General features: G+C 42.0%; 1 protein-coding gene across 7 annotated transcripts in view; it reads right to left on the bottom strand.

The window, feature by feature from the left end:
• Nucleotides 1-11,649, bottom strand: part of LOC137320765 (organic cation/carnitine transporter 2-like) — an 83,696-nt gene extending 72,047 nt beyond the window's left edge. For 3 of the 7 annotated variants that reach the window (XM_067982549.1, XM_067982550.1, XM_067982552.1), the window contains exon 1: nucleotides 11,008-11,641. In XM_067982549.1, coding sequence (XP_067838650.1) covers nucleotides 11,008-11,382 — 375 coding nt within the window. In that variant the 5' untranslated portion in view covers nucleotides 11,383-11,641. Of the gene's footprint in view, nucleotides 1-11,007 lie in introns of all 7 variants that reach the window. The other 4 variants (XM_067982551.1, XM_067982554.1, XM_067982553.1 and 1 more) reach the window with 3 other exon arrangements.
• Between the last annotated feature and the right edge of the window lie 432 nt (nucleotides 11,650-12,081).

Below are 12,081 nucleotides of genomic sequence, written 5' to 3'. Positions count from 1 at the left end.
AAGATTATGCTTCCTCCAGACATCAGCCAGGTTCAAAGAACCCAATCAGGTCCATCAATCTCTCCCTGCATAAAACAGGTTTATTTTCCAAGAACCAATGATAAAAACACTTGCTTTAGTATCTCTGGAGAAAACTCATTTTCAAATTCCTCACCCCTGCCCCTGCCCCTGCCCCCACCCCTTCCCTCCACCTCCACAGTGCTGCCAAACCTCCAACCTGCAGCAAGTTACCTAGAAGAACAACAACTTGCATTTACATAGTGCCTTTAATGTAGTACAATATTCCAAGGTGCTTCACAGAAGCATAATCAGTTTAAAAAAAGGGCTTTAAATAAAAAAGCAAGAGATTAAAATGGACCACATGGGTAAAGAAACATATTATAATATTCATCAATACCACCGATTTATAGTGCTCAGAGAGAGATAGACAAAGAGCGGGGAATTCGGTCCACAGAACCCAAAATACCATGTAATAAAACTTAGTCGGTAGCTCAGGTTATATTACATTGTGTATTACATGGCATAACACCCCAGTTATAACAAAGTATATCCTTCCAACACAGTGATTCATGGGATAGATATCACAGAGATCTACAGAGGCATTGCTCATTGGTAGTATGGAGTTGAAGCACAGTTGTACTGTTTAGATGATAACATGATCCACACCTTTAAAGAACATCAGTGACGGATTTTGCGTGAGGAAGTAATTATGGAAGAATTGGGAGCATGTGAGGGTCATAAAAGGGTAAGAGTGACTTAAGAGAAAAATCATTAGACAATCATGAAATTCCATCCCCAAAACACCAGTAAAAATCCCAGAATACCATGCAATTAAAATGGAATTTGACTTATTAATCATATAAATCAGTGGCTGGAGACATTTTGCAATACATGCTATAACTCGTTATTAATAAACAGCTATTTTCTGACTCATGGTTATGGTAAATCCACTACTATAAGAGCATAACTGCATACACTTCCTGTCCATCACACATTTCTGTGTCAGACTTTTCCTTAGGCAATCTGTCCCACCTCAATTCAATTTTTTTCTTCTGATTAGCTGATATACAAGTTTACATTATATGCCTCGATGCAAATATCTTGAAGACCAGAAGGTAAAGTAGGCAAACCATTAAAATTATAATTTAGATTTTTTTTTAAAAACTCTGCCATTCTTTCCCCTCAGCCTGCAGACTCAAAATGTATTTAACATATTAAAAGAAATTAAAATTAATTTCTCACAGCATAATTAAACTGGCCATGAAGATTTGTGTTTTGTCTCAATGCCCTTATTCATTGAAACATTAACTCTCTTTCTCTCCCCAGAGATGCTGCCTGACCTGCTAAATGTATCCAGCATTTTCTGTTTTTATTTAGTCCTCATTAACGTATTTACTTGGAGCCCTCAAATGACTGGGCTATGAAGGTGAAATTTCTCCCAGCGCTCTGGTCAGCTAAAATGAATTTTACCAGCTGTACCCGTGCCTCCAATTCCCAGCACGCTGCAGTCTGAACGTGTGCAATTCCCAGAATTTCCCAGCAGGACTCACGCAGTGTACAACTTGAATTGTTTCTTTCCTCAAGCATGCAATAGCAGGATTTCTGACTTTTAAATCATTTGAAAATACTGGAGAATATATTTTAAAAAGCTTTTATCAGGTAATGTTTCACATTTAAACTGTGTTGAAATGCTTATTTTTTTTTAAACGGGGAAGGGGGAGAGGAGGAGAAGAAGATGACCCGTGCGTTCTTTTGTTGATACTGAGAAATCATAAATAAGAACATAAGAAATCGGAGCAGGAGTAGGCGATATGGCCCCTCGAGCCTGCTCCACCATTCAGTAAGAGCATGGCTGATCTTCTACCTCAACTCCATTTTCCGACCAGATTCCCATATCCCTTGATTCCCTTAGTGTCCAAATATCCATCGGTCTCAGTCTTGAATATACTCAACGACTGAGCATCCACAGACCCCTGGGGTAGAGAATCCCAAAGATCCACAACCCTCTGAGTGAAGAAATATTTCCTCATCTCGGTCCTAAATAATTAACAGTATATATATTTATATTTCTCAATAGAAATGTCAAAATTTGCTCAGACTGGAACAGCATTTTGAGTTTGCGTTTTCCAATTTCTTTTCAAATGATTTGCGAGTAAAGGTTTCACATCAAAACTATTTTCGACTTACTACAGAGTGAGAGATAAAGGTGAATGATTTACGCAGCAGCTGTGCTTTATGTTATTTAGGTTTAGTATTCCAAAACATTTTACATGGAGATCTATTTGTGCAGCTGATTAGCTATTTCTTAATACCAAACCCCAAGATCCCCACCGCTCTTCTCCAGTGCTACCAAACTACAAGTTATTTCCCCTCCTCAGTGCTGCCAAATTCCAGGATCTTTCCATTCTTAGTAATCCAAAATCCCAACATTTCCCCCCTTCCACACTGCTGCCAAACCCCAAGGTCATCCCCAGAACTGCCTACAATGTTATCTCCCCCTCCTCAGGGCCATCATTTCCCCAAGCTCACTATCAGTAAAAGCACAGAAGATCCACAAGTATGATAAAACAGTCTGTAATCGCAGACTGCTTGCCTGTCACACTCTCATCAAATGGAAATTTCTATGTCACTCTTGGAAAAAGGTAAAAAAACAACAGTAGTAATTGGGAATATATGGACAAATTCTTCACCAACAGAACATAGAGCAACCATAATGTCTCTATCCTCTTAATTGGCCAGCGTATGAACTCACCCAGTGTTGCTGATCAATTAGACTTTGTAGCTTTGAAAAGTACATACACCTACCGTTTAGCAGCAGAGGATATATTGATTTACATGGTATAATGTTCCTGGCCTTATACAACAGCGTAGCCTCTGATTTAATGCCAAGGGAGATTTGCTGGTAATAGCTTATATTAAAAAAATGCTGCATCTCACAATAAAATCTTAAATCCTCAAATTTTCCTGCAATGAGTCAAAAAAAAACAACTTACTCCACTATGGGTCAAGAGATGTTATAAAACAAGGCTATTATGCCAAGTAGTAGTCCCAGGAATATTCACTTATCAGCATTGGGGCCGCCTGTGATCCGAGAGCATCTGGAAGGGAGCCTGGGATCTGGCAGTACTGAGATGGGGTCTCAAGCCCTAGCCGTATTTTGAGGGGGTTCTCGGGTCTGGAAACACTTGGAACGGGTTCCAGATTTCTGGGAACACTGGAGAGACAGGTTCTGGGAATGTAAAGAACAGTTTGCACTGTGGGAGCATTGGGGGTGGGTGGGGGGTTGGTCTCTGGGTCTGGAAGCATTGTTGGTAGTTCCAGGACAAGAGAGCATTAGGAATGCAGTCTAGGTTTGGTGACCACTGAAAGGGATTCCTGGGATATAGGACGTCTGGGGACAGGGTCTTGAGATTCAACAGGCCTGAGGAGGTTGTTTGCAGCATCGTGGAGGACGCAGTATGACAGTATTGGGGGTTGCGAGATAGTCAAGTAACAGAGGGGATGTGGACCTCAAGACAATGGAAGCCAAACTGCCCTGCTTACTAGGCCCAATCCCCCACAGTGATCCTTCCAGTCAGCCTCCTCCTTGACCATCCAAAGCCCCTTTAGTGACCACAGATAGCCTCCCTTCCACTGCTTTCCTTATTGTTACATTATGACATTGTGTTCCTGCCTTAAAGTATTTAATGGTACTGCTTCTTAAAACTAATGGCTGTGGCTGTTCATCTTGCCAATTTGCACTCTGGTTGGGGACAGAATGCAGAAGCACACAATTTACCCTTTAGTGCAGTATTGAAGAGTTTGCCAACTTGCATAGTCTTTAATAAACATGGGTTTCCGTAAACAAACCAAATGTACTTCATAAATGTTCAAAATATCATTGTTTATGCAATTTCCAAGTTTTTAGATAAAAAGATTCTTTAAGCCTCATATAGTTCAGTAGAGAGATTTTTTTTTAAACCTGAACTATCAAAAGCAAAAAAAAAGGGGGGCAGACTAAAAGAGAAGCCCATTCTTGGTAAACAGCCTCTGTATCGATGGTTAAGAAAAAAAACAAAAGAAGCCACAATCAGATATGCTGCTAATCACAGGTGTCTGGGAGCAGTTCATAACAGAAAATAACATTTTTAAATAAATGTTATTACTTGAATAAAATAAAGCTTTTAAAATTGAGTTTGTTTGATAGTCTTTTGGAAAAAGCAAAGAAACATTAACCCTCACAGGAAAAGCAGTCCTTTCTACCCTTCAACTCATACTGCTGCACAGATCGCATGCTGGGAAATTCTGCAAAATGAAAACCCCTCAGACTACACAGATGCAGGTGAAAGCTCAATCCAACAATTATGAAGTAAAAATATCTAGTCAAAGCCCATATTTTTGACAGGCAAAGATGTTAAGTAAAAACTTTAATGCAGGTATTAAAACACAATTCAATGGTTAAATTTAATAATTTTGTGAAATAAGTAATTTTAAAAAAAATTATTCCGGACATAGAAATTTCAGTTACTGAGAAAAAATAGTTGATTGATTTTTTTTTTCAGAAATCTTGGAAGTGATTTGTGAGGAAAAGATAATACGGCACCACATGGTGGGGTGATAGCGAGCTGCGACAGGCCAAGTGATAAAACTAACATTTAAACTCCTATTAGATTTTTTTTTATTATTCGTTCATGGGATGTGGGCGTCGCTGGCGAGGCCGGCATTTATTGCCCATCCCTAATTTCCACTTGCTGGTGTCACAGAGAAGCTGAACAAGCAAATACAAATAGTTTTACATGGGAATCTCCATAGGAAATATTTACATAGATAATATATTAAAATTTCATTAAAATTGCGATCTACCTAGATATTATTAGAAATCTTGTGTATTGTGCACAGTTCAGGGGTGAAACTGATCTTCAGCAATAGTGCAAAATGGGTAATTTGAGGATAAGCAGCTCATTTTACACCCCATTGAGGTCGAGGAAAAGGAAATTCGAGCGGGGTGTAAAACGGGCTGCTGGTTCGCTGTCAACCATTTTGCAAAGAACATATCGAAGAACAATTTCACTCCCTCTCCAGAAACTATATTTCCTGTATCACAATTTTGAGTCACACATTTTCCGTCAACATTAAACACTAAAACTGCTCATGTAATCATTTATAATGGAAAGACATCATAGGAACATGTTAACATTTCACTGTTTGTTGATGAACCAATTAAATTTATCCATTCAATTGTGTCTTTCCCCCCCCCCCACGCCCGAGTCTTTTAATAGTTCAATTAAAGTTTTTACGAAAAGCCTGGGCTTGCATTTGGAACGGTGCTGCTGTTGGCTGAAGGCAGATCCTGTAGTTTGAGCATTTAAGCCATCCAAATGATAGATTTTTTTGTCCTCATGTGAAGCATTTTGCATTTCTCTATATTGAAGTTCATCTGCCATCTGTCTGCCCAATTCCAAAGTATTCAGATCCTCATGTAGCTTAAACTTATCCTGTTCAGCTTTGGTGTCTACCGCCTTCATTGCTTTGTATCAGCTGCAAATTTAGCCACTGTGCTGGTGACTCCGAGCTCCAGATCATTTATGAAGATATTAAACAAAAAAAGGTCCCAAAACAGCCCCTTTGGCACCTCACTCATAACATCCACCCAGGCTGATGACAATTCCTGAAACACTACCCTCTGGGTACTGTCAGTCAACCAATTAAGTATCCACTGTAAAATATTTCCACTGAGTCCCAGGAACCAAATAAAAAAACACCAGTAGAATATTTTGGAGAAGGTTCTGGTAAGGTTAGAAGCTTAAAAGGAAGTTGTAGAGACCTTAGGTTTTCTAAGCTGGGACAGTTAAAAGTGAAAGTTTTACAATACTGAGACACATATATATGCAAGGTTATTAAAGCTAGTGCAAGAAGATGACAACCAAAGAAAAATACAATCATGAACAGCAACTTGCCACAGGTGCCTCTAAAGTTGAACTTGAGCGTCCAAGAGGGAGGCAGAACTGCTCAATGCTAACACAACCGGCTCCAGGAAAGACAAAGCTATCTGTGTTCACATCACAGAGGGATACCGGAGTATTAGGTTGAAATTTACTAGCGATACCTTAGGTATAAACTGTAAATGTAACCTTGTTAAACATACTGTAATCTTGAAAATTGAACATTATTCTACTATGAAGCAAAATCCAGCTAATATGGAGATAGTAAGATACACAAACTGTGTTTTTGCCTGTAATGATTTACATTTAGTTGGCTAATAATTTCAATCCAAGAAAGAAAAGAAAGACTTGCACTTGTATGGTGCCTTTCACAACCTCAGGACATTCCAAAGTGCTTTATAGTCAATGAAGTACTTTTGAAGTGTTGTCACTGTTGTAATGTAGGAAACACAGCAGCCAATTCACGCACAGAAAGGTCCCAGTAACAGCAATAGATAATGACCAGATAATCTGATTTTGTGATGTTGATTGAGGGATAAACATTGGTGAAGACATGGAGAACTCCGCTGCTCTTCTTCGAAATAGTGCCATGGGATCTTTTACATCCACCTAACAGGGCAGTCGGGGCCTCGGTTTTACTTCTCATCCGAAAGACGGCACTTCCTACAGTGCAGCACTCCCTCAGTACTGCGCTCGGAGTGTCAGCCTGGATTATGTGTTCAAGTCTCTGGAGCGGGACATGAACCCACAACCTTCTGACTCAGAGGTGAGAGTGAAAGCACGGAGCACTTTAGAACATGAATTACTTTAGGACATGCATACTGTGCCCATTTACTTGGTCAAGAGAAGTGTTGGCTACCCTCACCTTGGTAGATCTCAGGTTGGCAAGCTTCTTTCTCATCTGCACCCAGGTTGCCTGGGTGTTGGATACAGCATTTACCATTTGCACCATCTCTTCCCATATAGTCTGCACCATTCTGTGGGAAAGGCAACCTGGAGTGCTGAAAATGGCAATGCTCCTTTTGCCCACTTCCTGAAGCAGCAGCTCCACAACTGCATCAGTGAAAGTGCAGGGTTCCTGCCTGCTGCTGCTCCACTAAAGCTATTTCCAGGGTCGAGTGAATTTTTGGCTGGCAAAAATAAGCCTCCCTTTTAAATGGTTGTCAAAGCCACTTTAAGAGTTGCAGCAGTGCTGGAAATTCCACCCCTAATTGAGTGAGCTCCCAGAGGTAGGGCCAATCCAGGCCAAGAACTCATCACAAATATGTAATTAGGAATGACCCAGAGTTGGCTGTGTGCTGTTCATACGAGACAAAGCCTGCTGGACACCCATTCAAACACTGCAGGAAGTGGAAAGCCTATCCTCTGATCTACGCTGAAACAAACAAGTAGTAAAGATGACCGTAAAAGCTGGCAGTAAAAAATGGGAATGCTCAAAAAAAAAACTTGGTCTTGCTTGTCATTATCAGCAATTCGTACAACTTCAATGCAGTATAGGCAAGTGAGCAATGGAACAGAAAATATATTTTTTTATTGTCAACTAAGTGTCCACCCCATCACCATGCTTAAGAATGCCCTGTTAAACTACTGAGAGCCACATTAACAGTTTTCCGTCTGCCTAAATGCATATCCTCACCATAGTGAGACAGCCTGCTAACTAAGCCTGAAGAGCTTAGACATTTTTGTTTCTCATGAACCACTTCGGTAAAATCCACCCTCCCTCAAAAAAAGTATTTAAATGGCCAAAACCATGCAGCTTACTGACAGGGAGTACCAATAAACTTTCCATCCAACTCCTTTTCAGCTGGGTAGACTTTATTTAATTCAAACCAAATCAATTTTTGACTCTGACATTGTAAGCATTCGCCATGGAATAATGTTCTCCTCTTCTTTTTCTATGCATCCTCACCCCAAAGACATTTTCCTTTCCATTCTGCACTCTGTGGCTGCTTTCCCTTTGGATTTTGTTTACAACATTGCATTTAAACATTTTTTTTTTAAAAACTGCATTTGGTCGTTGCCAATTGCCTTGCCCCTGTCCATTTTTGCATATCACACAGTTGGTAACCCCAACACCCGCCCTACCCATTAACCCAGTTGTTTACGGGCTATCTGCAGCTGAATGGCCGAGACATAAAAAACAGTCCCCACCACTCAAAACGTCCACGTTTAAAACGGGCAGTCACTTATATCGGCCAAAAAATTATAACCATTATCCATTTACATTATCAGTTTCAAAATTGCCAGTTATAGAGTTTTGAGCGCTGTGTTTATTACAGGCAGAAAAAGCTGTGGTAACATCCAGTTCAAGACTTTAAATGTCCTTCAACTTTGAAATTGACCAGCTCATGTTCAAGAGGCGAACGTCCTTCAGGCAATAACGTCTGATTAAAAGTAGTGCTCACTTGCCATAAAGTCTATCGAACTTGTCATTCATAGCATGGCAACAACTCCTATGTGAAACAAACACCAAGGCAGTCACTTTGCAGCCTTTGGCAAAAGAGACTCATGATAGAATTTAAATTCTACCTGTGAATTCAGATCACTCAACTATTTCCCTTTGCAACAAAAAAAAGACAGGTTTTCTATGCTTAAATCTGCCGGTTTTGTAAAGGTGCCAATCTCTCCAAATGCCCAGTTACATCCGGGATACAGAAAAACACCACAGACAGGGTGGCATTTCCCATGGACCCGGGCACCGGCTGGTAATTACACGGAGCGAGCCCCAAACTGTATGCCAAGATTCATAAACCATCCAGCCAGTGAAGAGCCAACACTTTTGGCATCACTTTCCCAGGAGTCAAGTTGCAATGTGAAAGGTCTGAAACACATTTGAAGGGATTCAACACTTTTGACTCATAGCTGGATGAGTCGTTAAACTGAGGTCCCATCTGCCCTCTCAGGTGGATGTAAAAGATCTCATTGTACTATTCGAAAGTGATGAAAGGAGTCCATGGAAGAATGGACACAAGTGTTGAATTCCAAAGATTAGGTGAAAATGACTGCCCTTGACATCAAAGCAGCTTTCAATCGAGTATAGCATCAAGGAGTCCTAGCAAAGCTGAAGTCATTGGGGATTAGGGGGACAATATACAGTGGCCAGAGTCATACATAGCCCAGAGGAAGATGCTTGTGGTTGTTGGAGGCTAATCATCTTAGCCCCAGGATATTGCTGCAGGAGTTCCTCAGGGCAGTGTCCTAGGCCTAACTATCTTCAGCTGCTTCATCAATAACCTTCCCTCCATCATAAGGTCGCAGTGAGGCTGTTTGCTGATGATTGCACAGTTTTGAGCTCCATTCGCAATTCCTCAGATAATGAAGCAGTCCAAGGCCACATAAAGCAAGACCAGGACGACATCCAGGCTTGGGCAGATAAGTGGCAACTCACATTTGTGTCACACAAGTGCCACGCAATGACCATCTCTAGCAAGAGTGCCCAACCATCTCCCCTTGACATTTAATAGCATTACCATTGCCAAGTCCCCCTCCATCAACATCCTGGGGGTCACCATTGACCAGAAGTTCAACTAGACCAGCCACATAAATGCTGTATAACTGCAATAACACTCAAAACCTTGACACCATTCAGGACAAAACGGTCCACTTGATCAGCACTTCACCCACTAGCCTAAACCTCCAGCATCAGCATACCATGGCTGCAGCGTGTACTGACTACATGTTGCACTGCAGCAACTCCCAAGGCTTCTTCAGCAGCACTTCCCAAACCCACAACCTCCACCACCCAGAAGGACAAGGATAGCTGGTGCATGGGGACACCATCATCCCAAAGTTCCCCTTCAAGTCACACACCATCCTAACTAGGTCAAAATCCTGGAATTCCTACTTAACAGCATTGTGGTAGCACCTTCACCACATGGATTGCAGTGGTTCAAGAAGGTGGCCCACCACTGCCTTCAAGGGCATCCAGAGGAGGGCAATAAATGCCGGCATCACCAGCGACGCTCACATCCCAAGAATGAATTTTGAAAAACATTGGCATTTTTTAAAACTTACCTGAAATTGGCTTAAATGATTAGAAAGCAGAGATGGTCCCACCCACATTCTCTAATCATTTTAAATATATCTAGAGGGAAAGGATCACGACACAAGCATGTGAGTATGCACGCCCTGAGCGCTGAAGATTGAATTCTCAAAGCAGCTAATTCAATCATATGATGCATTTACAAAACCATTTTACAATTCTGTTATGGTCTGCTCACAGAAAAGCAGCAGCAGCACATAGAAACAGCAATAGCTGTTGTTGTAGGTTCTTTGTTGATAGCTAGAAAAGGGTTTTTTTGATTCGGTCATTGCCTTTGGTTGTGTATATTCATTTAAAATTCTCTCAAACCATTTTTGAGGCTTAATGATTTTGTTTCTATAAAAACTTGGAAACTGTATAAAAGTATGAACTTTAAGAGTTTTGAGATCATTATTGCTAATTTATGGAAAGTTGCATTTATTAAAGACTGCATTACTCAAGAAACTCACTAATAGCACCAGGAGTGCATATCATGCCCGTGATTTTCCATTAATTAATTTTAATTTGTAGAAAATTTACACTTAAATTCTTGCCTTAAAGCTTTCAAGAATAGGAACTGGCTGATGACGGGGAAAGTGGTGGCGGGGGTATATGACATGCAAAAATTATGGTTTGAACGAAGCATGCAGCAGCTTGAGTCCTATTCGCCTGCTCCCCCCCCCCTTCTCCAAAATTCCCTCCCACCAATTCTAGATCACACAAATCTCTAAGTGCTCTACATTGCACTCCCAGTGCTCCCTCATCCCATAACTTCCCAATGCTCTCAGATCTTGAATTCCCTCCCCAATGGCCCAAGATTCTTCTTCCAGTATTTTCAAATCACAAATATGGGATCGTATCTCATGATATTGCTATAACCACAGGACCCCATCCCAGTGACGCCAGACCCCAGGGCTGCCCTTGGTGCTGATAAGTAAAGTATCTCTATTAATACTAATTTGCATTACACCATTGGTCTTAAAAAAAAAACCTCCAGCTCACTATGAGCAATACCAAGGAGTATCTGCTGGTAATTTTTTTAAAAACAGCACTGATATTTCTTACCTCACTGACAATAGTAGAGGTGTATCTGTCTGTGCTGTATTCCCAGCCATCCGCACAGGGCTCCGTTTCACGCGTTGTGCCATTAAGACCATCCCCTACATGAGTTTTGAACCTGGCGCATTTACTGTACACTCGCTCTCCATCCACTTCCTCCACGGGCAGCCTCAAACTCAGGTTAACGGTTCCTCCCGTGGTCACATCTGTTGAGTTAGGAAGGCGGCAGCTGTGCTGGGGGGTATCGGCCAGAAACACCATGACGAGGCCAGCGTAGCCGTTCGGGATAATGGTGAGACTCAGCAGGAAGAAAACAGATTTCTGGAAGGGACCCCATTCCCCCAGGAAAGCGGGCACTTCATCATAATCTTGCACGTTCATCCTTCCCAGTGTCGAGCTTGTCCCCCACCCCACCCCACCCCCGAGCTATCGCCACTTCCAAGCAAGTCATGCAAAGAGTTAGTACTTCGAATCCCAATGAACCTTACCAAGGGCAATACAATCTTGACGATAACTATTTAAAACCGAAATGCTGACAGCAGCTCGTGAACAACTCTCACTCACTCTCTCTCTCTCTCTCTCTCTCCTCGGGGTCCCTCCAGCTTCGAGGCATCTCTGGTGGCACCGCTCAACGCGCATGCGCACCGGGCGGACTTGGACCATGGAATCCTGATACATCTCCTGAAGCAACATGTGCCACCGGGTCACGTGTTTGGAGCTGGGTCCAAGATGGGTTTTGTTGAATGTTATTTTTTTTGTGTGTGTTTTAGGACCCCCCCCCCCCCCCCACACCACCCCTTTTATAAGAAGTGGGTGTTCAGGGTGTGTTTATGTGCAGAAAAACCAAAAACAAAACCCCCAAAGCAAGTGTCAAATTATAATTTTATTATCTCGGTCCAGGATGCACTCGGTCCAGAAAGCCTCAAGCGTACCGGCAGAGACACCGCGTGCTCCCTCTCCAGGGCCACCCGGGCGCGGAGAATTCCGCGGAAGAGAGGCAGACAGTCGGAACGGCCGCCCCCCCCCCCCGCCCGCCACGGGCCACGTATTACCTGGACCTGTGGATTAGCCACCTTGGAC

The sequence above is a fragment of the Heptranchias perlo genome, chromosome 4 (assembly GCF_035084215.1).
Source record: "Heptranchias perlo isolate sHepPer1 chromosome 4, sHepPer1.hap1, whole genome shotgun sequence".
Lineage (NCBI taxonomy): Eukaryota > Metazoa > Chordata > Chondrichthyes > Hexanchiformes > Hexanchidae > Heptranchias > Heptranchias perlo.
Note: the sequence above shows the minus strand (reverse complement) of the source record. Positions and strands in the feature narration are given on the sequence as shown.